At 43.7% G+C, this 26,062-nt stretch overlaps 1 protein-coding gene across 1 annotated transcript in view; it reads right to left on the reverse strand.

Annotated features, from left to right (window-relative positions):
• SMARCD3 (SWI/SNF related, matrix associated, actin dependent regulator of chromatin, subfamily d, member 3) overlaps window positions 1–26,062 on the reverse strand; it is a gene marked incomplete in the record, with an annotated part of 148,545 nt that overhangs the window by 89,505 nt on the left and 32,978 nt on the right. The window contains 2 exon segments of the mRNA XM_029587250.1: window positions 3,492–3,614; window positions 16,477–16,599. Coding sequence (XP_029443110.1) covers window positions 3,492–3,614; window positions 16,477–16,599 — 246 coding nt within the window.

Below are 26,062 nucleotides of genomic sequence, written 5' to 3' on the forward strand. Positions count from 1 at the left end.
CCAGCTCTACTCACGTGGTATTTTCTGATTTACATATCCATGTCTAGCCAGGATTCCCAGCTCTACTCACGTGGTATTTTCTGATTTACATATCCATGTCTAGCCAGGATTCCCAGCTCTACTCCATGGCATTTTCTGATTTACATATCCATGTCTAGCCAGGATTCCCAGCTCTACTCACGTGGTATTTTCTGATTTACATATCCATGTCTAGCCAGGTTTCCCAGCTCTACTCCATGGCATTTTCTGATTTACATATCCATGTCTAGCCAGGATTCCCAGCTCTACTCACGTGGTATTTTCTGATTTACATATCCATGTCTAGCCAGGATTCCCAGCTCTACTCACGTGGTATTTTCTGATTTACATATCCATGTCTAGCCAGGATTCCCAGCTCTACTCACGTGGTATTTTCTGATTTACATATCCATGTCTAGCCAGGATTCCCAGCTCTACTCCATGGCATTTTCTGATTTACATATCCATGTCTAGCCAGGATTCCCAGCTCTACTCATGTGGTATTTTCTGATTTACATATCCATATCTAGCCAGGATTCCCAGCTCTACTCCATGGCATTTTCTGATTTACATATCCATGTCTAGCCAGGATTCCCAGCTCTACTCACGTGGTATTTTCTGATTTACATATCCATGTCTAGCCAGGATTCCCAGCTCTACTCCATGGCATTTTCTGATTTACATATCCATGTCTAGCCAGGACTCCCAGCTCTACTCACGTGGTATTTTCTGATTTACATATCCATGTCTAGCCAGGATTCCCAGCTCTACTCACGTGGTATTTTCTGATTTACATATCCATGTCTAGCCAGGATTCCCAGCTCTACTCCATGGCATTTTCTGATTTACATATCCATGTCTAGCCAGGATTCCCAGCTCTACTCCATGGCATTTTCTGATTTACATATTCATGTCTAGCCAGGATTCCCAGCTCTACTCACGTGGTATTTTCTGATTTACATATCCATGTCTAGCCAGGACTCCCAGCTCTACTCCATGGCATTTTCTGATTTACATATCCATGTCTAGCCAGGATTCCCAGCTCTACTCTGTGGCATTTTCTGATTTACAAATCCATGTGTAGCCAGGATTCCCAGCTCTACTCACGTGGCATTTTCTGATTTACAAATCCATGTCTAGCCAGGATTCCCAGCTCTATTTACGTGGCATTTTCTGATTTACATATCCATGTCTATCCAGGATTCCCAGCTCTATTTACGTGGCATTTTCTGATTTATAAATTCATGTCTAGCCAGGATTCCCAGCTCTACTCACGTGGCATTTTATGATTTACCAAATCCTGTTCTAGCCAGGACTCCCAGCTCTATTTACGTGGCAATTTGTGATTTACAAATCCATGTCTAACTAGAACTTCCAGCTCTACTCCGTGGCATTTTCTGATTTATAAATTCATGCCTAGCCAGAACTCCCAGTTCTACTCATGTGGCATTTTCTGATTTACCAAATCCATGTCTAGCCAGAACTCCCAGCTCTACTTATATGGCATTTTCTGATTTATAAATTCATGTCTAGCCTGGATACCCAGCTCTACTCACGTGCCATTTTATGATTTACCAAATCCTGTTCTAGCCAGGACTCCCAGCTCTATTTACGTGGCATTTTCTGATTTACCAAATCCATGTCTAGCCAGAACTCCCAGCTCTACTCATGTGGCATTTTCTGATTTACAAAACCATGTCTAGCCAGAACTCCCAGCTCTACTCCATGGCATTTTCTGATTTACAAATCCATGCCTAGCCAGGATTCACAGCTCTTCTCACGTGGCATTTTATGATTTACCAAATCCTGTTCTAGCCAGGACTCCCAGCTCTATTTACGTGGCAATTTGTGATTTACCAAATCCATGTGTAACCAGAACTCCCAGCTCTACTCACGTGGCATTTTCTGATTTACATATCCTTGTCTAGGCAGCATTCCCAGCTCTATTTACGTGGCATTTTCTGATTTACAAAACCATGTCTAGCCAGGGTTCAAAGCTCTACTCACGTGGCATTTTCTGATTTATAAATCCATGGCTAGCCAGGATTCAAAGCTCTACTCACGTGGCATTTTCTGATTTACAAATCCATGCCTAGCCAGAATTCCCAGTTCTACTCACGTGGCATTTTCTGATTTACAAATCCATGTCTTGCTAGGATTCCCTGTTCTACTCACATGACATTTTCTGATTTACAAATCCATGTCTAGCCAGAACGCCTAGTTCTCACATGGCATTTCATGATTTACATAGCCATATCTAGCCAGGATTCCCAGCTCTACTCACCTGGCATTTTATGATTTACCAAATCCTGTTCTAGCCAGGACTCCCAGCTCTATTTACATGTCATTTTCTGATTTACAAATCCATGTCTAACCAGAACTCCCAGCTCTATTCACGTGGCATTATCTGATTTACAATTCCATGTCTAGCCAGCATTCCCAGCTCTATTTACATGGCATTTTCTGATTTACAAATCCATGTCTAACCAGAATTCCCAGCTCTACTTATGTGGCATTTTCTGATTTACATTTCCATGTCTAGCCAGGACTCCCAACTCTATTGACGTGGCATTTTCTGATTTATATATCCATGTCTAGCCAGGACTCCCAGCTCTATTTACGTGGCATTTTCTGATTTACATATCCATGTCTAGCCAGCATTCCCAGCTCTATTTACATGGCATTTTCTGATTTACAAATCCATGTCTAGCCAGGATTCCCAGCACTACTCACGTGGCATTTTCTGATTTACAAATCCATGTCTAGCCAGGATTCCCAGCACTACTCACGTGGCATTTTCTGATTTACAAATCCATATCTAGCCAGGACTCCCAGCTCTACTCATGTGACATTTTCTGATTTACAAATCCATATCTAGCCAGGACTCCCAGCTCTACTCACGTGGCATTTTATGATTTACAAATCCATGTCTAGCCAGGACTCCCAGCTCTACTCACGTGGCATTTTCTGATTTACAAATTCATGTCTAGCCAGGACTCCCAGCTCTACTCACGTGGTATTTTCTGATTTACAAATTCTGTCTAGCCAGGACTCCCAGCTCTACTCACGTGGCATTTTCTGATTTACAAATTCATGTCTAGCCAGGACTCCCAGCTCTACTCACGTGGCATTTTCTGATTTACAAATTCTGTCTAGCCAGGACTCCCAGCTCTACTCACGTGGCATTTTCTGATTTACAAATCCATATCTAGCCAGGACTCCCAGCTCTACTCACGTGGCATGTTCTCTTTCCTTTGCTGACAAATCACCTGTTGTTTTCTGTGGGCATTTCAGTTTTCCTCATGTCATTATTTCAGGTTTCAAACTAAAATCCCCCGCTTCAGTTTATCTCAGCTTATAATTGTTCTTCCTGACAGTCTTGATTCTTGCACCTTCAAAACTTGTAGATCATTAGTGCAAACCTTTTAAAGTTTTTTTTAATTAAAATGAGAATAATAAGAGCTAAGACATACATCATCTAGAAGCTTCCCTTCCACGCGGAGCTCCCAGGATGCAATGCTGCCATCAGAGTCATCGGCGTCAGGCTTAGCAGGGTTGAATGTGTTTGATATGTAAAGCCTGAGTTTCCGTTTTTGCTGTGGGACAAAGAAAAAATCCAGAGTTACAATATGCACCGATGAGGCCCAATCCAGACGATCCTCACAATATTTTTTGTTATTTCTGAGCAGAAATTAAAAGCCATGATTACATCTCAAGGACAGACTTAAGACAGGAAGAAAAAAATACAAATTCAAAATTTTACATTTTAACTCTGCTACACCAGTCCCCAAAAATGAGAGGACTGAGAACAGATAATAATAAGAAATTAATCATTCCGGACCGTCTTCCATGCCTACCGTCCTAATAAATCAGCTAAGGGAAATGTAATTCTTTCTGGTCATTGAAGAAGGCAGTCAGAAGAGGGATTCACAAAAAATATACATAACGGATTGATATTTCATGGTACATTTATAGGGGAACTTCAAAACAATAAGAGCAGAATCTGGAACACAGCCGGTCACATTAACAAACATCACCAGCTTCTTTTTTTCTGCATATTCCTAGCACAATCTGGACACATACACACGTTACAATTAATAAAGCTGGCATCTCTATATTTCAAGAAAATCCACAGCATCCGGCCTGAATCCAATGCCAAAGAGATCAACCACTAAAGCACAAGGTACTGCCAATTCTGTCTCCAAATTCTCCAAAAAAAACCCCTGTCAAATCCAATGTTTGCAAATCTTGCCTTGATAGATCACAGAAGACGGACCCCTTCACTAATGACATTTCAACATATTTACCTTCCTCAGCGTGATTTATCATCATCCCACTCTTATGGGAACATAACTAGCTGGAAACATGCACTCAAAGTATTTATCAGTGGGTGAAGGGTCCACGGCAGCCACTCCTGAGATTAATTCTACCCAATTCCATTAATTAAAGACTTAGAAAATCTGAGGATGATTTCAAGCTGGGTGGACGACAGGTTTAGAATTTAAACTGGCCATGAAAAAGTGCAGAAGAAGAAATGTAAGGTTTGCAAGCAAAGATTGAATGCATGAAGTAGAGAATGATGGGAGAGGCAGTGACCTCGCTGGAGCACTGCACAATTCCTCTCAGCATTTCTATGCAATATCAGAGGGAAGACCCCAATTACCATTTTGTAAGGTTTGAAGGAAAGTTTGAATGCATGAAGTAGAGAATGATGGGAGAGACAGCGACCTCGCTGGAGCACTGCACAATTCCTCGCAGCATTTCTATGCAATATCAGAGGGAAGATCACAATTACCATTTTGTAAGGTTTGCAATCAAAGATTGAATGCATGAAGTAGAGAATGATGGGAGAGGCAGTGACCTCACTGGAGCACTGCACAATTCCTCGCAGCATTTCTATGCAGTATTAGAGGGAAGACCACAATTACCATTTTGTAATGTTTGCAAGGAAAAATTGAATGCATGAAGTAGAGAATGATGGGAGAGGCAGTGACCTCGCTGGAGCACTGCAGAATTCTACGCAGCATTTCTGTGCAATATCAGAGGGAAGACCACAATTACCATTTTGTAATGTTTGCAATCAAAGATTGAATGCATGAAGTAGAGAATGATGGGAGAGGCAGTGACCTCGCTGCAGCACTGCACAATTCCTCGCAGCATTTCTATGCAATATCAGAGGGAAGACCACAATTACCATTTTGTAAGATTTGCAAGGAAAGATTGAATGCATGAAGTAGAGAATGATGGGAGAGGCAGTGACCTCACTGGAGCACTGCACAATTCCTCGCAGCATTTCTATGCAGTATTAGAGGGAAGACCACAATTACCATTTTGTAATGTTTGCAAGGAAAAATTGAATGCATGAAGTAGAGAATGATGGGAGAGGCAGTGACCTCGCTGGAGCACTGCAGAATTCTACGCAGCATTTCTGTGCAATATCAGAGGGAAGACCACAATTACCATTTTGTAAGATTTGCAAGGAAAGATTGAATGCATGAAGTAGAGAATGATGGGAGAGGCAGTGACCTCACTGGAGAACTGCACAATTCCATGCAGCATTTCTATGGAATATCAGAGGGAACACCACAATTACCATTTTGTAAGGTTTGCAAGGAAAAATTGAATGCATGAAGTAGAGAATGATGGGAGAGGCAGTGATCTCACTGGAGTACTGCACAATTCCATGCAGCATTTCTATGCAATATCAGAGGGAAGATCACAATTACCATTTTGTAAGGTTTGCAAGCAAAGATTGAATGCATGAAGTAGAGAATGATGGGAGAGGCAGTGACCTCGCTGGAGCACTGCACAATTCCTCGCAGCATTTCTATGCAATGTCAGAGGGAAGACCACAATTACCATTTTGTAAGATTTGCAAGGAAAAATTGAATGCATGAAGTAGAGAATGATGGGAGAGGCAGTGACCTCGCTGGAGCACTGCAGAATTCTACGCAGCATTTCTGTGCAATATCAGAGGGAAGACCACAATTACCATTTTGTAATGTTTGCAATCAAAGATTGAATGCATGAAGTAGAGAATGATGGGAGAGGCAGTGACCTCGCTGGAGCACTGCACAATTCCATGCAGCATTTCTATGCAATATCAGAGGGAAGATCACAATTACCATTTTGTAAGGTTTGCAAGCAAAGATTGAATGCATGAAGTAGAGAATGATTGGCGAGGCAGTGACCTCGCTGGAGCTCTGCACAATTCCATGCAGCATTTCTATGCAGTATTAGAGGGAAGATCACAATTACCATTTTGTAATGTTTGCAAGGAAAAATTGAATGCATGAAGTAGAGAATGATGGGAGAGGCAGTGACCTCGCTGGAGCACTGCAGAATTCTACGCAGCATTTCTGTGCAATATCAGAGGGAAGACCACAATTACCATTTTGTAATGTTTGCAATCAAAGATTGAATGCATGAAGTAGAGAATGATGGGAGAGGCAGTGACCTCGCTGGAGCACTGCAGAATTCTACGCAGCATTTCTGTGCAATATCAGAGGGAAGACCACAATTACCATTTTGTAAGATTTGCAAGGAAAGATTGAATGCATGAAGTAGAGAATGATGGGAGAGGCAGTGACCTCACTGGAGAACTGCACAATTCCATGCAGCATTTCTATGGAATATCAGAGGGAACACCACAATTACCATTTTGTAAGGTTTGCAAGCAAAGATTGAATGCATGAAGTAGAGAATGATGGGAGAGGCAGTGACCTCGCTGGAGCACTGCACAATTCCATGCAGCATTTCTATGCAATATCAGAGGGAAGATCACAATTACCATTTTGTAAGGTTTGCAAGCAAAGATTGAATGCATGAAGTAGAGAATGATTGGAGAGGCAGTGACCTCGCTGGAGCTCTGCACAATTCCATGCAGCATTTCTATGCAATATCAGAGGGAAGACCACAATTACCATTTTGTAAGGTTTGCAAGGAAAATTGAAAGCATGAAGTAGAGAATGATGGGAGAGGCAGTGACCTCGTTGGAGCACTGCACAATTCCATGCAGCATTTCTATGCAATATCAGAGGGAAGATCACAATTGCCATTTTGTAATGATCATTGAGACCTTCCTGGTTCCGTAGTCTGAATTCCCCACCCCAATTCACTCAGCCCTCCCACCCACTCAATAGTTCAGAACAAACACGTTTTATATCATATATGCCAGATAATTAGCAGGTGTAAAAATATGTGCATAACTGTTGGCCTTACCCTGGAACACCCCTAGACTGCCGTTTGTTTACGTGCATATGTGTGCACATGAAAATGAATATACACATGCACTTTCTACTTTTATAAAATACGGAATTCCTGGGAAGAGGTTACTTACGTGTATAGACCACATTATAGGTGTGTGAATTTTTGAAAATTCTTAGGCTTTAGGAAGTGTTGAGTAAGAAGGTAAAGCAAAAATGGAGACATTACTTATCTGATAATTTTGTTTTTCTTAGTTGGCTCAGATGGACTCAGGACCAATGGGTTGTGCTCCCCTGCCAGCAGATGGAGACAGAGTCAGGTTTCAAAGCTGACGTCACCCTAGATACACCCCTGCAGTGTCCTCAGCCATTCAGTATTCTCTTCAAAAGCCATTGTGGACATACTATTGAAAAACTTGAATACAATTTAATAACTTGATTAAGAACTTGATTAAAACTGGTGACCGTAACTGTACTCAACCAAACAGAAGCGCTGAATCCCAGCAATATTATAGATGCCCAGATCTAGGGATAGGGTGATGGCTTACCTCTTTGGGATCGAGATTCACGTGCGATTACTTGGCACTGTTCATGGGCAGCCTTGGGCGGGATGCTGAGTCCATCTGTCTACACTAAGGAAAACGAAATTATCAGGTAAGTAATTTCTCCATTTCCTAGCGTGTAGCCACTAGGACAAATGGGATGTACAAAAGCTACCCCTGAACGGGGGGAAGAGGCTGCCCGTGGTCCAGTTAGCACTGCCCTCACAAAGGCTGCATTTTCTTGGGCTTGAACTTCAAGGCAATAGAACCTGGAGAAGGTGTGCAAGGAAGACCATGTCACTGCTCGGCAGATGTCAACAGGAGTCAGTAGCTTAGTTTCCGCCCAGGATACTGCCTGGGCCTAGTGGAATGAGCTTTAACCTGAAGGGGTAATGGCTTCCCTGCCTCTGCAAAAGCTCCTGTGATCATTTCCTTGATCCAGCGAGGTATGGTAACTTGCGAAGCTGCTTCGCCTTGTTTCCTTCCACCATGAAGAACAAACAAGCGGTTCATCTTGCGCACTGGTTCTGTATGTTCTAGATACTGTACTTACAGGCTACTGAAGTTTACGTGGCGTAAGAGGCGGTAGTCTTCTGAGATCTTGTGTCTATCTAGGGATGGTAAGGAAATGGACTGTTTCAGCTGAAACTCCGAGACCACCTTTCACAAAAAGGAAGGAACGGTGCGAAGCTGCAACTTTCCTGGAGACAACCGGAGGAATGGCTCCCAACATGACATTGCCTGTAGTTTGCAGATGCGACAAGCCGAGCATATCGCCACCAAGAATACAGTCTTCACCGTTAACAGGCAAAGACTCAGAGTGCACAGCGGCTGAAAGGAAGGTCCTGCTAAGAAGTCCACTACTAGATTGAGGTTCCATAGGGGGACCGGCCACTTTAAGGGTGGTTGGAGGTGTTTAACTCCTTTTAGGAAATGGGACAAGTCTAGATGTGTCGACAGGCAGGCTCCTTTCACCTCGCTTATGAAACAGGAGAGAGCCGCCACCTGGACCTTCAAGGGGTTGAGGGACAGTCCTTTGATCAGGCCATCCTGTAAGAATTCCTGAATCATGGTATCTTGATCGACCGAGGAGAAAGCCCACATTCCTCACACCAGGCCTCAAATATTCTCCAGATCCACATGTATGCCAAGGATGTCAAGAACTTCTGCACGTGGAGCAAGGTGGCAATTACTGCCACCAAATATTCACACTTCATCAGGTGAGCCCTCTCAAGGGTAAGACAAGACTGAGTTGGGTCCTCATGAAAGATAGGACCTTGTTGGAGAAGGATCCTGTGTGTAGGGAGATATAGGGGGTTCTTCACCAGAAGCCTCCGCATGTCTGCATACCACGGGCATCTGGGCCAATCCAGGGCCACCAGAAGGACTAATCCTCTGTGGTGCTCGATCTTGCGAATGATCTTGCCCAGCAGAGGCCCATGGAGGGAAAATGTGCAGTAAGTCCTCCACTGGGCAGTCTGGACCAGAGCATTGATCCCTTGGGAGTGCTGATCTTTTCTGTGACTGAAGAATCGGGGAACCTTCGCATTGTGGGATATGGCCAGTAGGTCGATGAATGGGCAGCCCCAGCGATCTACCAGCAGCTGGAAGTCTCTGGTCAACAAGCCCATTCTCCTGGATCCAGACCCTCCCTGCTGAGAAAGCCTGCTCTGACGTTGTCTTTTCCCATGATGTGGGAGGCCGAGATCCCTTGTAGATTTAACTCCGCTCATTCCATAAGAGGGTCTATTTCCAGAGACACCTTGGTAGCTTTTGGTTCCTCCCTGTTGATTGATGTAGGCTACCATTGTTGCATTGTCCAACATCATGTGGACTGCCTGGCCCTGGAGTCTGTGGCTGAGTTGTAGGCATGCTAATCTGACAGCTCAGGCTTCCAGATGGTTTATGTTCCAGCGTACCTCTTCCTTGGTCCATCACCCCTGGGTTGTCAATTCCTGACAGTGAGCTCCCCACCTTCAGAGGCTCAGGTCTGTCATGAGGACTAGCCATTTTGGTGGGGACAGGCTTACACCCTTCCATAGGTAAACTTCCTGTAGCCACCACTGGAGCCAAGGACATACTTCCATCGGTAGGTGAAGGCAAATCAAGTAGCAAGGAGCGTTGGCATGGCCGCATGTGTGCCTTAGCCTATGGCACTATCTCTAGGATTGACGCCATCAGGCTGAGGACCTGGAGATAGTTCCACACCCTGGGGTGCATTGGTTCATCAACCAGTGCACTTGGCACATCAGCTTCCTTATCCTCGAGAGGGGGAGGAATACTCTGTCCTGCTTGGTGTCGAACTGGACTCCAAGGTACTCTAAGAACTGGGAGGGCTTGAGGCAGCTCTTGTCCATGCTCACAACCCAGCCAAGTTCCTGAAGCTGGTCATCTGGAGGCTCTCTTCCAAATAATTTGCCTGAATCAGCCAGTCGTCTAGGTAAGGGTGCACCAGGATCCCTTCTTTCCTCAGAGCCACCACCACCACCATAATTTTGGAGGATGTTCTGGAGGTAGTTGCCAGGCCGAAGGGCAATGCCCGAAACTGGTAATAGTGGCCCAGTTATGCAAAGCATAGGATATGCTGGTGGTCCTGGCAGATTGGAATATTAAAGTAGGTCTCCAAAAGGTTCAGGGAGGTTAAGAACTCTCCCAGTTGTATAGCCATTATGACTGTGAAAAGTGTTTCCATGCAGAAGTGAATTATCTGCAGATGTCGATTGACGCTCTTGAGGTCCAGAATGGGGCGAAAGGTACCCTCCTTCTTGGGTACGATGAAATAGATGGAATAATGTCCTATATTTTCCTGGAGTGTAGATACCAGGGTTATAGCCTTCAAACTGAGGAGCCTTATCAACGTAGATTCTACTGCCAGTTTCTTGTGCTGGGAGTGGCAAGGAGACCTCATGAACATGTGTTACACGCGCCAGCCACGGCAGACCCATGGCTCGGCCCCCTCACCTCTTTCAAAGTGATCCAGCACCTGGTCCCTCGTCTCTGGCGGCTGTGGGCCTCAGCCTCCCTCCTTGGGCTGCTCCTGGGGCCTCTGGCTGTGCTGCAGCTCCTGATGTTCCATGGAGAGACACCATCCCGACCAGCACTGCGCCCCTCCCTAGGCGTGCTCGCACAGCTAGTCCTTAAATAAGGCCCAAGGCGGGAATCTGGCAACGGCCCTGGATGATGATGTCAACAGAGCTCTGGTATATAAGCCAGGGCTCCGCTCTCTCAAATCGCCTTTGCAACAGGTCCCCTCCCTAGTTGAGTACTTGTTGCCTCTTCAGTTCCTGGTTCCCGATCCTGATTACCTTTATTCCTGTTTCCTTGTTCCTGTGTTCCTGTTCCTTCGTCTCTCCTTCGGATTGCTAACCTAGTTTGACCTCTGCATTGCCTGACTACTCCGTTTCCTCTCTCCAGCCCCGGACCTCTGCATCGCCTGACTACTCCGTTTCCTCTCTCCAGCCCCGGACCTCTGCATTGCCTGACTACTCCGTTGCCTCTCTCCAGCCCCAGACCTCTGCATCGCCTGACTACTCTGTTGCCTCTCTGCAGCCCCGGACCTCTGCATTGCCTGACTACTCCGTTACCTCTCTTCAGCCCCGGACTTCTGTATTGAGATCTGGTTGAAGACATCCAAAAGATGGGAAAGAAAGGAGAGATGGTGATTGTTGGAGACTTTAATCTGCCAGATGTAGACTGGAGAATCCCTTCTGCAGAATCTAACAGTAGTAGAGAGACAGTGGATGCCCTGCAAGGGGCTTTGTTCAAACGAATGGTAATGAAACCCACGAGGGAGGGAACTATACTCGATTTAGTGCTCACTAACGGAGATAATGTCTCTAATGTCCAGGTGGGCACCAACCTCAGCACCAGTGATCATCATACAGTATGGTTTAATATCACAAATAGGATAGGGAGAAGAAGCACGAAGACCCGAGTTTTGCAGTTCAAAAACACGGACTTTGAGGAAATGGGGAAGTACCTGGAGGAAGAACTAAAAGGCTGGGAGAACGAGAGTGATGTGGATCAACAGTGGACCAAACTAAAAGGAGTAATTACCAAGGCAACTAATCTATATGTTAGAAAGGTAAAGAAAAGCAAAAGAAAAATGAAACCTATCTGGTTCTCAAAGGAGGTGGCTGACAAAATAAAAGCTAAAAGAGCAGCGTTCAAGAAATATAAAAGATCCCAAAGGGAGGAGCACAAAGAAGAATATCTGGTAAAACTTAGGGACATGAAGAAAGTAATCAAGAAAGTAAAAAGTCAAGCAGAAGAAAGGCTTGCCAAAAAGGTAAAGCGAAGAGCGGTGGTGGTCCTGCTTCACAAGAGTGGGAACAGGGAGGAGGCTGGTAACTACAGACCGGTTAGCCTCAACTCAGTGGTGGGAAAAGTAAGGCAGTAGCTGCTGAAAGGAAGAATAGTGAACTATCTACAGTCAGAAGAATTGCTGGAACAGAGGCAGCATGGATTCACCAGGGGAAGATCCTGTCAGACAAATCTGATTGACTTTTTTGACTGGGTAACCAAGGAATTGGATCAAGGAAGAGCGCTCGATATCATATACTTGGATTTCAGCAAAGCTTTTGATACGGTCCCGCACAGGAGGCTGGTGAATAAAATGAGAAGCTTAGGAGTGAGTGCCTAGGTGGTGGCGTGGATTACAAACTGGTTGACGGACAGAAGACAATGTGTGATGGTAAACGGAACTTTCTCTGAAGAGAGAGCGGTTTTAAGTGGTGTACCACAGGGATCGGTGTTGGGACCGGTCCTGTTCAATATCTTTGTGAGCGACATTGCGGACGGGATAGAAGGTAAGGTTTGTCTTTTTGCTGATGAGACTAAGATCTGCAACAAATGGACATGCCAGAAGGAGTGGAGAGAATGAGACGGGATTTAAGGAAGCTGGAAGAGTGGTCGAAGATATGGCAGCTGAGATTCAATGCCAAAAAGTGCAAAGTCATGCATTTGGGGAGTGGAAATCCGAATGAACTGTATTCGATGGGGGGAGAAAGCCTGATGTGCACGGAGCAGGAGAGAGACCTTGGGGTGATAGTGTCTAACAATCTGAAGTCGGCGAAACAATGTGACAAGGCGATAGCTAAAGCCAGAAGAATGCTGGGCTGCATAGAGAGAGGAATATCGAGTAAGAAAAGGGAAGTGATTATCCCCTTGTACAGGTCCTTGGTGAGGCCTCACCTGGAGTACTGTGTTCAGTTCTGGAGACCATATCTACAAAGAGACAGAGACAGGATGGAGGCGGTCCAGAGAAGGGCGACCAAAAAGGTGGAGGGTCTTCATCGAATGACTTATGAGCAGAGATTGAAGAATCTAAATATGTACACCCTGGAGGAAAGGAGGAGCAGAGGTGATATGTTACAGACTTTCAGATACTTGAAAGGGTTTAATGATCCAAAGACAACGACAAACCTTTTCCATTGGAAAAAAATCAGCAGAACCAGGGGTCACAATTTAAAACTCCAGAGAGGAAGACTCAGAACCAATGTCAGGAAGTATTTATTCACGGAGAGGGTAATGGATGCCTGGAACACCCTTCCGGAGGAAGTGGTGAAGACCAAAACTGTGAAGGATTTCAAAGGGGCATGGGATAAACACTGTGGATCCATAAAGGCTAGAGGATGTGAATGAAGAGAAGAGGCATGGGGGTGGCTCGCGGGAATGATGGCTACTTCCTGGAGATAATACCCTTATTCAATAAACATATACACGGTTAATGCGACTCCAACACTGCTCTAAGCTTCAACGGCAAGAGGAAATGTGGAAAAAAGTATTTGCATTCACAAAAAAGTGGGGAGTAGCTTGCTTGATACTGCGGTTACTACCCCAAACCAAATAAGCCTGATACTTCACTTTCAATGCATATCCAGCATAACTCTCTGCTTCAACGGCAGGAGAAATGAAGAAAAGTGGATCTATAAACAGACAACAACCAACAAGGACTGAATTACATAGTTTGGGTAAACAAATAAGCATGGGTGTAGCTTATTTTATTGCGGCGGTTACTACCCCTAACTAATTAAGCTAGACATTTCACTTAGATGCAGTTCCAACACTTCTCTCTACATTAATGGTGGTGGTGGAAGGGAAATAGAACCAAAAGGTTACTAAGAGCCAAGAGTAACAGATAAGTATGAGAAAAAAAAAAGTGTGAAACTTGCTGGGCAGACTGGATGGGCCGTTTGGTCTTCTTCTGCGTCATTTCTATGTTTCTATGTTTCATCCATTGTACCTGAAGACTGGAGGGTGGCTAATGTAACCCCCATATTTAAAAAGGGCTCCAGGGGCGATCCGGGAAACTACAGACCGGTTAGCCTGACTTCAGTGCCAGGAAAAATAGTGGAAAGTGTTCTAAACATCAAAATCACAGAACATATAGAAAGACATGGTTTAATGGAACAAAGTCAGCATGGCTTTACCCAGGGCAAGTCTTGCCTCACAAATCTGCTTCACTTTTTTGAAGGAGTTAATAAACATGTGGATAAAGGTGAACCGGTAGATGTAGTGTACTTGGATTTTCAGAAGGCGTTTGACAAAGTTCCTCATGAGAGGTTTCTAGGAAAAGTAAAAAGTCATGGGATAGGAGGCGATGTCCTTTCGTGGATTACAAACTGGTTAAAAGACAGGAAACAGAGAGTAGGATTAAATGGACAATTTTCTCAGTGGAAGCGTGTGGGCAGTAGAGTGCCTCAGGGATCCACCCACTACTATTATCAGATTCAATATAAATTGCTATTCCTTAGCAAAACGATATCTGAGACACTACAAGATTGCTGACTCCTCCCTCTCCAGGATCCCACTACACAGATCCTTCTCTACAGATTGCTCCTCCTATCTGACTTCTCCTCCCATCAAGCATCTTCTCCATAACAGATTGCTAACTCGAGCAGCAGATATACAACAATTTGCTAACTCCCTAGCAAATTCACATCACTGCTGAAGAGTAATTCTGTCCTCTTGCCTTCTGCTGAAGAGTAATTCTGTCCTACCTCCTGTTGAAGAGTAACGCTGTTTTCTTTCCTCTTGCTAAGGAGTAATTCTGTCCAGCCTCCTGCTGAAGAGTAATGCTGTCCTTTTGCCTCCTGCTGAAAAGTAATTCTGTCCTACCTCCTGCTGAAGAGTAATGCTGTTCTCTTGGCTCCCGCTGAACGGTAATTCTGTCCTGCCTCCTACTGAAGAGTAATGCTATTCTCTTGCCTAATGCTGAAGAGTAATTCTGTGCTACCTCCTGCTAAAAAGTAATTCTGTCTTATTTCCTTCTGCTGAAGAGTAATTCTGTTCTCTTACCTCCTGCTGATCCCTTGCTTCCTGCTGGAGTAATTCTGTCCTACTTCCTGCTGAAAAGTAATTCTGTCTTCTTTCCTTCTGCTGAAGAGTAATTCTGTGCTACCACCTGCTAAAGAGTAATTTTGTTCTGCCTCCTGCTGAAGAATAATTCTGTCCTACCACCTGCTGAATAATAATTCTGTTTTCTTGAAGAGAAGAGTAATTCTGTGCTATCTCCTGCTGAATAGTAATTGTGTCCTGCCTCCTGCTGAAGACTAATTCTGTCCTACTACCTGCTGAATAATAATTCTGTTCTCTTGACTCCTGCTGAAGAGTAATTCTGTCCTACCTCCTGATGAAGAGTAACGCTGTTCTCTTGCCTAATGCTGAAGAGAAATTCTGTGCTACCTCCTGCTAAAAAGTAATTCAGTTCTCTTGCTGCCTGCTGAAGAGTAATTCTGTTCTCTTGCCTCCTGCTGAAGAGTAATTCTGTTCTCTTGCCTCCTGCTGAAGAGTAATTCTGTTCTCTTGCCTCCTGCTGAAGAGTAATTCTGTTGATTTGCCTCCTACTAAATAGTAAATCTGTCCTATCACCTTCTGAAGAGTAATTCTGTCCTGCCTCATGCTGAAGAGTAATTTTGTCTTCTTGCGGAGTACTGAAGAGTAATTCTGTTCTCTTGCCTCCCGCTGAAGAGTAATTCTGTCCTACCTCCTGGTGAAGAGTAATTGTTCTGCCTCGTGGTGAAGAGTAATTCTGTTCTCTTGCCTAATGCTGAAGAGTAATTCTGTGCTACCTCCTGTTGAAGAGTAATTGTATCCTACCTCAAGTTGAAGAGTAATTCGGTTCTCTTGCCTCCTGCTAAAGTGAAATTCTATCCTACCTCCTGCTGAAGAGTAATTCTGCTCTCCTACCTCCTGCTGAAGAGTAATTCTGTGCTACCTCCTACTGAAGAGTAAGTATGTCCTCTTGCTGCCTACTAAAGAGTAATTTTGTCCTACTTCCTGCTAAAGAGTAATTCTGATCTCTTGCCTCCTGCTAAAGATTAATGCTGTCCTACCTCCTGCTGAAGAGTAATTCTGTTCTTCTGCCTGTTGCTGAAGAGTAATTATGTTCTTTTGCCTCCTGCTGAAGAGTAATTCATCCTACCTCCTGCTGAATGGTAATTCTGTCCTTCTGCTTCCTGATAAAGAATAATTATGTTCTCTTGCCTCCTGATGAAGAGTAATTCTGTCCTGCATCCTGCTGGAGAGTAATTCTGTCTTCTTGCCTCTTGCTGAAGAGTAATTCTGTCCTCTTGCCTCCTGCTGAAGAGTAATTCTTTCCTCCTATGACCTGCTAAAGGGCAATTCCATTCTTCTTCACTTAGAACTCTAACTAGAGAGTAATTTTTTTGTAATTTATTTGCATACATTATACAATTCAAATTTTGTACCTTCATGGGTCTCTTCAGGGCTTCCTGGATATCCACCCTTTTTCTCATAATGGTCTGGTCTAGTTTTCGTTCAAAAGCCAGAAGATCCATGTATGCCTGGGACTCTGGGACCAACTCTCTGATCTGAAGGGGAGGTAAGGTGTGGGTTACAGCTCTGAGTAAGTACATGGTTCTCAGTTTTCTGATCAAAAATCACAACCTAGCAAGATATTGATGGGAAAGGGGATCTGTGAGAATACTGACACGAAGGGCAATCACAAGGCAAATCTCAAAGGAAAGGAGCAAAAGGGCAGAGGGAGAGCAGGAAAGCAGGACGAGGAAGAGATGCAAGAAAGAGAGAGGCGGAGAAAGAGGCAGAGAAGAGAGGGAATAAGGACTGAGAGGGCAGAAGGGAAGGGACAGAAGAGAAGGAATTGCAGGCATCACTTTCACTGGAAAAAGAGAAAAGTGGCTATGAGTCTGCATTACAGGATCCACACATAGAGCAGGGACACATACACACACATACACACCACACACACACACACATACACCCACACACACACACATACATACACACACACACACACACACATACCCACACACACACACACACATACCCACACACACACACACACAAACATACACACATACATACACACAAACATACACACATACATACATACACACACACACACATACACACATACACACACCCACACACACACATACATACCCACACACACACACACATACACACAAACATACATACACACACACACACACACACACACACACACACACACACACACACATACACACACACACATACACACCCACACACACACACATACATACACACACACACACACAAACACACACACACACACAAACACACACACATATACACACACACACACACACAAACACACACACACACATACACACACACACACACATACACACACACACACATACACACACACACACACACACACATACACATACACACACACGCATACACACATACATACACACACATACACACACACTCAATCACTGCTTCAGCCTGGGATACACACACACACACACACACATACACACACACATACATACACAATCACTGCTTCAGCCTGGGATATACACACACACACATACATACACATACATACACACACACACACACACACACATACACACATACATACACCCACACACACACATACACACACATACACACACACACACAATCACTGCTTCAGCCTGGGATACACACACACACACACACACACAATCATTGCTTCAGCCTGGGATACACACACAGAGCAGGGACTCACACATTGCAGTACACACACATACACCCACCCACACACACACACACACACATGCACACATACACCCACACCCACACACATGCACACATACACCCACAACACACACAAACATACACACACACACACACACACATACACACACACACACATACATATACACACACACACATATACATACACACACATATACACACACACATACATACACACAGCAGGGACTCACACATTGCAGTACACACACAAGCATCACTGCCTCAGCTTGGGATAGACACACACAGAGCAGGACTCATACACTGCAGTAAACACACACACACACACACACACACACACACAACATTACTGCCTCAGCCTGGGATACACACACAGAGCAGGGACTAACACACTGCCGTACACACACAACATCACTGCCTCAGCTTGGGATAGACACACACAGAGCAGGACTCATACACTGCAGTACACACACACAACATTACTGCCTCAGCCTGGGAATTACTAGAAAGGGAATGGTGAATAAAACGGAAAATGTCATAATGCCTCTGTATCGCTCCATGGTGAGACCGCACCTTGAATACTGTGTACAATTCTGATCGCCGCATCTCAAAAAAGATATAATTGCGATGGAGAAGGTACAGAGAAGGGCAACCAAAATGATAAAGGGAATGGAACAGCTTCCCTATGAGGAAAGACTAAAGAGGTTAGGACTTTTCAGCTTGGAGAAGAGACGGCTGAGGGGGGATATGATAGAGGTGTTTAAGATCATGAGAGGTCTAGAACGGGTAGATGTGAATCGGTTATTTACACTTTCGAATAATAGAAGATCAGCTTGGAGAAGAGACGGCTGAGGGGGGATATGATAGAGAACATAAGAACATGCCATACTGGGTCAGACCAAGGGTCCATCAAGCCCAGCATCCTGTTTCCAACAGTGGCCAATCCAGGCCATGAGAACCTGGCAAGTACCCAAAAACTAAGTCTATTCCATGTTACCATTGCTAATGGCAGTGGCTATTCTCTAAGTGAACTTAATATCAGGTAATGGACTTCTCCTCCAAGAACTTATCCAATCCTTTTTTAAACACAGCTATACTAACTGCACTAACCACATCCTCTGGTAACAAATTCCAGAGTTTAATTGTGCGTTGAGTAAAAAAGAACTTTCTCCGATTAGTTTTAAATGTGCCACATGCTAACTTCATGGAGTGTCCCCTAGTCTTTCTATTATCCGAAAGAGTAAATAACCGATTCACATCTACCCGTTCTAGACCTCTCATGATTTTAAACACCTCTATCATTTATTTATTTTAACATTTTTATATACCGACGGCCGTTTGCACATCGTTTCGGATTACAAGGAACAAAAACTACATGGGGTGTCAATTAACAAGGTGAAGGGATAACTGGTCTAGAGTTGGTAAGAAACATATAACTGGCAACAAGAAGTATACAGAGAATGACTATTTAGGAACAGAAATTATTCTAGGTATAATATGTACAGGGAGATCCAACCGGGCACAGCGAGGAGGCCTATATCTTAGTTCGTAATGGAGATTTATGCAGGGGTAGGGATTTTAAAGCAAGGGGGATGGAAGAGTTTAGGGGGGGAGGCAGAGAGAGGGGAGAGGGTTAAGGTGGATACTGGCAGTAGGGATGAACAAAAAACAGGAAGGAAAGGAAAAGGTTCCTGTATAAGGGGGGAGAGATTTAAGTATGATTTACATAAAATCCAGAGGTATATAGAAACAGTTAAAGTTTAAAAGGGTACAGCGTACATAAGAATACAAGAATAGTAGGTCACGTGAGGTAAACAAACGATGATTATTCACAAGTGTGGGTGGTATTTGAGGGAAAGGCCTGTAGGAACAGCCAGGTTTTTAGCTTTTTTTTTAATTTAGGGGTAGAGGATTCAGTACGTAGATCTGGGGGCATGGAGTTCCAAAGGGTGGGACCAGCAAGAGAAAAGGCCCTCTTGGTAGTGGAGGTAAGTCTACAAGATTTAATCGATGGAAGGCGGAGCATTCCTTGATGGGTGGAACGGGTTGGTCTTGTGGAGGAGTGTGGGTGGAATGGCGGGTCGATCCAGTGGGAGTTGTCATTTATGATGGTTTTATGGATGAGGGATAGGGTTTTGTAGAGGATTCGCGACTTAATTGGTAACCAGTGTAGCTCCATGAGTGTAGGGGTGATGTGGTCTCTACTTTTGGAATTTGTGAGGATGCGTGCCGTGGCATTCTGTAGGAGCTGCAAAGGCTTGGTGTAGGTAGAAGGGAGGCCAATAAGAAGGGCATTACAATAGTCTATTTTAGTAAAAATAATGGACTGTAGAACAGTGCGAAAGTCAGTGAAGAATAGCAGAGGTCGGAGTTTTTTGAGGGTTTGTAGCTTGAAATAGCAATCACTGAGGATAGATTTGATGAATGGTTTTAGGGTGAGCTGATTGTCAATCAGAACACCCAGGTTTCGTGTGTGGGTTGGGAAGGTAGTGGAGGAATAGGATGGGGGAATGGAGGGAAAAGGACATTTAGAGGAAACAATGAGGAGTTCTGTTTTTTGTGGGTTGAGTGCGAGGTGCATGTCGGTGAGAAGTTGGTTAATCGAGGTGAGGCATGATTCCCAGTTTTGGAGAGCGGTTTGGAGGAAATCCGTAAAGGGGAAAAGTAGTTGAACATCATCTGCGTAGATGAAGTGTTTGATACCAAGGTTGGAAAGGAGATTGGTGAGAGGGAGCAGGTAGATGTTAAATAGAGGAGAGGAGAGGGAAGAGCCTTGGGGGATAGCTCTTTCCAGCTTAATAGGGTCAGATTCGTTGCTATCCAAGGAGACAGTATAATGACGGTTTTGTAAGTAGGACTTTATCCAGGCGAGAGTGGTACCAGAGATGCCAATACTAATGAGGATGTTGATAAGGATATTATGATTAACAGTATCGAAAGCAGCTGAGATATCCAACATGGCGAGAAGATAGGAATTACCAGTGTCCATTCCTTTGATAATGGTGTCTGTTAGGGAGAGAAGTAAGGTTTCGGTACTGAGGTGCTTTCGGAAACCGTATTGTGTGGAGGGAAGGATATTGTGTTGTTCGAGGTAGTCGGACATGCGAGAATTAACAATTTTTTCCAGGATTTTGGATAGGAACGGGAGATTGGAGATAGGTCTGAAATTGGAAGGACTAGTGGGGTCAAGACTGGGTTTTCTGAGGATGGGTTTAACCACGGCTTGTTGTAGGGTGTGGGGGACAGTACCTTGTTCCAAAGAAAGGTTGAAAATATTAGAAAGAGGTTTTGCAATTGCTTTGGGAATGGATAGAAGGAGTTTAGTCGGAATGGTTTCAGCCGTCTCTTCTCCAAGCTGAAAAATCCTAACCTCTTTAGTCTTTCCTCATAGGGGAGCTGTTCCATTCCCCTTATCATTTTGGTTGCCCTTCTCTGTACCTTCTCCATCGCAATTATATCTTTTTTGAGATGTGGCGACCAGAATTGTACACAATATTCAAGGTGGGGTCTCACCATGGAGCGATACAGAGACATTATGACATTTTCCGTTTTATTCACCATTCCCTTTCTAATAATTCCCAACATTCTGTTTGCTTTTTTGACTGCCACAGTACACTGAACCGCCGATTTCAATGTGTTATCCACTATGACGCCTAGATCTCTTTCTTGGGTGGTAGCATCTAATATGGAACCTAACATAGTGTAAATATAGCATGGGTTATTTTTCCCTATATGCATCACCTTGCACTTATCCACATTAAATTTCATCTGCCATTTCGATGCCCAATTTTCCAGTCTCACAAGGTCTTCCTGCAATTTATCACAATCTGCTTGTGATTTAACTACTCTGAACAATTTTGTATCATTTGCAAATGTGATTATCTCACTTGTCGTATTTCTTTCCAGATCATTTATAAATATATTGAAAAGTACGGGTCCCAATACAGATCCCTGAGGCACTTCACTGCCCACTCCCTTCCACTGAGAAAATTCTCCATTTAATCCTACTCTCTGTTTCCTGTCTTTTAGCCAGTTTGCAATCCACGAAAGGACATCACCACCTATCCCATGACTTTTTACTTTTCCTAGAAGCCTCTCATGAGGAACTTTGTCAAACGCCTTCTGAAAATCCAAGTATACTATATCTACCGGTTCACCTTTATCCACATGTTTATTAACTCCTTCAAAAAAGTGAAGCAGATTTGTGAGGCAAGACTTGCCTTGGGTAAAGCCATGCTGACTTTGTTCCATTAAACCATGTCTTTCTATATGTTCTGTGATTTTGATGTTTAGAACACTTTCCATTATTTTTCCTGGCACTGAAGTCAGGCTAAACAGTCTGTAGTTTCCCGGATCGCCCCTGGAGTCATTTTTAAATAATGAGCTTACATTAGCTATCCTCTAGTCTTCAGGTACAATGGATGATTTTAATGATAGGTTACAAATTTTTACTAATAGATCTGAAATTTCATTTTTTAGTTCCTTCAGAACCCTGGGGTGTATACCATCCGGTCCAGGTGATTTACTACTCTTCAGTTTATCAATCAGGCCTACCACATCTTCTAGGTTCACCGTGATTTGGTTCAGTCCATCTGAATCATTACCCATGAAAACCTTCTCCGGAACGGGTATCTCCCCAACATACTCTTTAGTAAACACCGAAGCAAAGAAACTGGTTAAAAGACAGGAAACAGAGAGTAGGATTAAATGGACAATTTTCTCAGTGGAAGGGAGTGGACAGTGGAGTGCCTCAGGTATGTGTACTGGGACCCGTGCTTTTCAATATATTTATAAATGATCTGGAAAGTAATACGACAAGTGAGGTAATCAAATTTGCAGATGATACAAAATTATTCAGAGTAGTTAAATCACAAGCGGATTGTGATAAATTGCAGGAGGACCTTGTGAGACTGGAAAATTGGGCATTCAAATGGCAGATGAAATTTAATGTGGATAAGTGTAAGGTGATGCATATAGGGAAAAATAATGCATGCTATAGTTGCACAATGTTAGGTTCCATATTAGGAGCATCATGGTGGATAGTACATTGAAATCGTCGGCTTAGTGTGCTGTGGCAGTCAAAAAAGCAAGCAGAATGTTAGGAAGGAAATGGTGAATAAAAAATAAAATGTCATAATGCCTCTGTATCGCTCCATGGTGAGACCGCACCTTGAAAACTGTGTACAATTCTGGTCGCCGCATCTCAAAAAAGATATAATTGCGATGGAGAAGGTACAGAGAAGGGCAACCAAAATGATAAAGGGGATGGAACAGCTCCCCTATGAGGAAAGACTAAAGAGGTTAGGACTTTTCAGCTTGGAGAAGAGACGACTGAGGGGGTATATGATAGAGGTGTTTAAAATCATGAGAGGTCTAGATTGGGTAAATGTGAATCGGTTATTTACTCTTTTCGATAACAGGACTAGGGGGCACTCCATGAAGTTAGCAAGTAGCCCATTTAAAACTAATCAGAGAAAGCTCTTTTTAACCCAATGCACAATTAAACTCTGGAATTTGTTGCCAAGGGATTTGGTTAGTGCAGTTAGTGTAGCTAGGTTTAAAAAAGGTTTGGATAACTTCTTGGAGATGTCCATTACCTGTTATTAATCAAGTTGACTTAGAAAATAGCCACTTCTATTACTAGCATCAGTAACATGGGACAGACAATTTTTGACAGGTACTTATAGCTTGGATTAGCTACTGTTGGAAACAGGATGCTGGGCTTGATGGACCCTTGGTCCAGTATGGCATGTTCTTATATTTTTGGTATCATCTGCAAAAAGACAAACTTTACCTTCTATCCGTTCCACAATTTCACTCACAAAGATATTGAACAGGACCAGTCCCAACACCAATCCTTGAGGCACTCCGCGTAACACCACTCTCTCTTCAGAGTAGGTTCCATTTACCACTACTCGCTGTCTTCTATCCCTCAACCCAGTTTGTAATCGACGCCAACACCTTGGAGCTGACTCCCAAGGTTCTCATTTTGTTGATGAGTCTTCTGTGTGGGACCGTATCAAAAGCTTTGCTGAAATCCAAGTAGGCGATATCGAGTGCTCTTCATCGATCCAATTCCTTAGTTTCCCAATCAAAAAAGTCAATCAGATTTGTCTGCCAGGACCTTCCCCTGGTGAAAGCATGCTGCCTCTGGTCCAGCAATTCTTCTGATTGTAGATAGTTCACTATTCTTTCCTTCAGCAGCGTCTCCATTACCACCGAGTTGAGGCTAACCGGCCTGTAGTTTCCAGCCTCCTTTCTGCTCCCACTCTTGTGAAGCGGGACCACCACCGCTCTTCTTCAATCACTCGGCACCACTCCTGTTTCCAGGTATCTATTGAACAGTTCGTGCAGTGGACTCAACACATCTCTGAGCTCCCTCAGTATCCTGGGATGAACCTCATCAGGTCCCATGGCTTCGTCCACTTTCAGTTTTCTTAGCTCTTCCCATACATTCTCTTCTGTAAATGGAGTTACATCTACTCCACTCCCCTCCAGTTTCTTGTTAACTAGCGAGGGTCCTTCTCCAGGGTCCTCTTTAGAGAACACAGAACAGAAGTATTCATTTAATATTTCTGTCATTTCTTCATCTCTCTCCACACATTGATCCTTGTCACCTTTCAATTTCACTATACCACTTTGGACTTTTCTCCTTTCTCTGATGTATCTGAAAAATGTTTTGTCACCTCGCTTTACCTATTTGGCAATCCTTTCTTCGCTTGACTTTTTGCTTTCTTGATTGCTTTTTTCGTCACCCTCAGTTCCACAAATATTCTTCCCTTTGGGATCCTTTATAATTCTTGAACACTGTTCTTTTTGCTTTTATTTTATCAGCCACCTCCTTTGAGAACCAGATAGGTTTCTTATTTCTCTTGCTTTTCTTTACATTTCTAACATATAGATTATTTGCCTTGGTAATTGCTCCTTTTAGTTTGGCCCACTGTTGTTCCACCTCTCTTTTTCTCCCAGTTTTCTACTTCTCCCTCCAGGTATTTCCCCAATTCAACAAAGTCCGTATTTTTGAAAAGCAAAATTCGAGTCTTCGTGCTTCTTCTCCGTATCTTATTTGCAATATGAAACCATACTGTTTGATGATCTCTGGTGCTGAGGTGGGCACCCACCTGGACATTAGAGACATTATCCCCATTAGTGAGCACTAAATCGAGTATAGCTCCCTCCCTCGTGGGTTTCATTATCATTTGTTTGAACAGAGCCCCTTGCAGGGCATCCACTATCTCTCTACTACTGTTAGATTCTGCAGATGGGATTCTCCAGTCTACATCCGGCAGATTAAATTTCATCTGCCATTTGGATGCTCAATCTTCCAGTCTCATAAGGTCCTCCTGCAATTTATCACAATCCGCTTGTGATTTAACTACTCTGATTAATTTTGTTTCATCCGCAAATCTGATTATCTCACTCGTCGTATTCCTTTCCAGATCATTTACAAATATATTGAAAAGCACCGGTCCAAGTACAGATCCCTGTCTTGTATTCCTACCCAGAGGAAAGTGCTCAGAATCCTCCCTCTTCACCATAACCTAAGCCCTGGGATCACTATAAATGCTTCTAATCCAGCATAGAAAATTGGTATCAACGCTAACTTCTCTAGCACATAGAATCAATAGACCCACGACATGCGAGCAAATGTTTTTCCAGCATCTAACATCAGTAAGAGTGTCTCAGATGGCACTTTATCAGCTGTATCCAATGAGTCAATAGTTCTTCTTACATTGTCTGAGCCTTGTCTCCCCTTCGCAAAGCTTTCACAACTGCTCCTTTTAGGTTTTTTCTAAATAATTCCCTCAATTTATGAATAAGTACAAAAGGGCTGAATACACCGATGAAAAGAAAAACCTTCTTACACGATATGCGAGCCCTGCATGCTGATATTGTGTTCTGTCAAGAAACACACCTTACCAAGAGACATGAGAGAATGCTCTCGTCCAAAGACTTCCCCCAATATTATCATGCAGCGGCCACCCAAAATGGAAAATATTGTGGAGTGGGGATCCTGATTGCTAATAACGTAGTTGCAGAGGTGGTTATCATCCTGAGGGATACGGCGGGGAGATGTATTCTAATGAAGGTGAAAATCAACAACACCCTATATACTCTGGTTAATTTGTACGCACCCACGATGGAACAAGCGGATTTTTTTCATAAGATATCTTCTGTTATAGGGGAATGGTCAGAAGGACAACTTATTGGGGGGGGGGTACGGACTTTAATATCACCAGATATCCCTACTTAGATAACATTAGATTGGGGGAAGGAGGGGGT

This window comes from Rhinatrema bivittatum, chromosome 2 (assembly GCF_901001135.1).
Source record: "Rhinatrema bivittatum chromosome 2, aRhiBiv1.1, whole genome shotgun sequence".
Classification (NCBI taxonomy): domain Eukaryota; kingdom Metazoa; phylum Chordata; class Amphibia; order Gymnophiona; family Rhinatrematidae; genus Rhinatrema; species Rhinatrema bivittatum.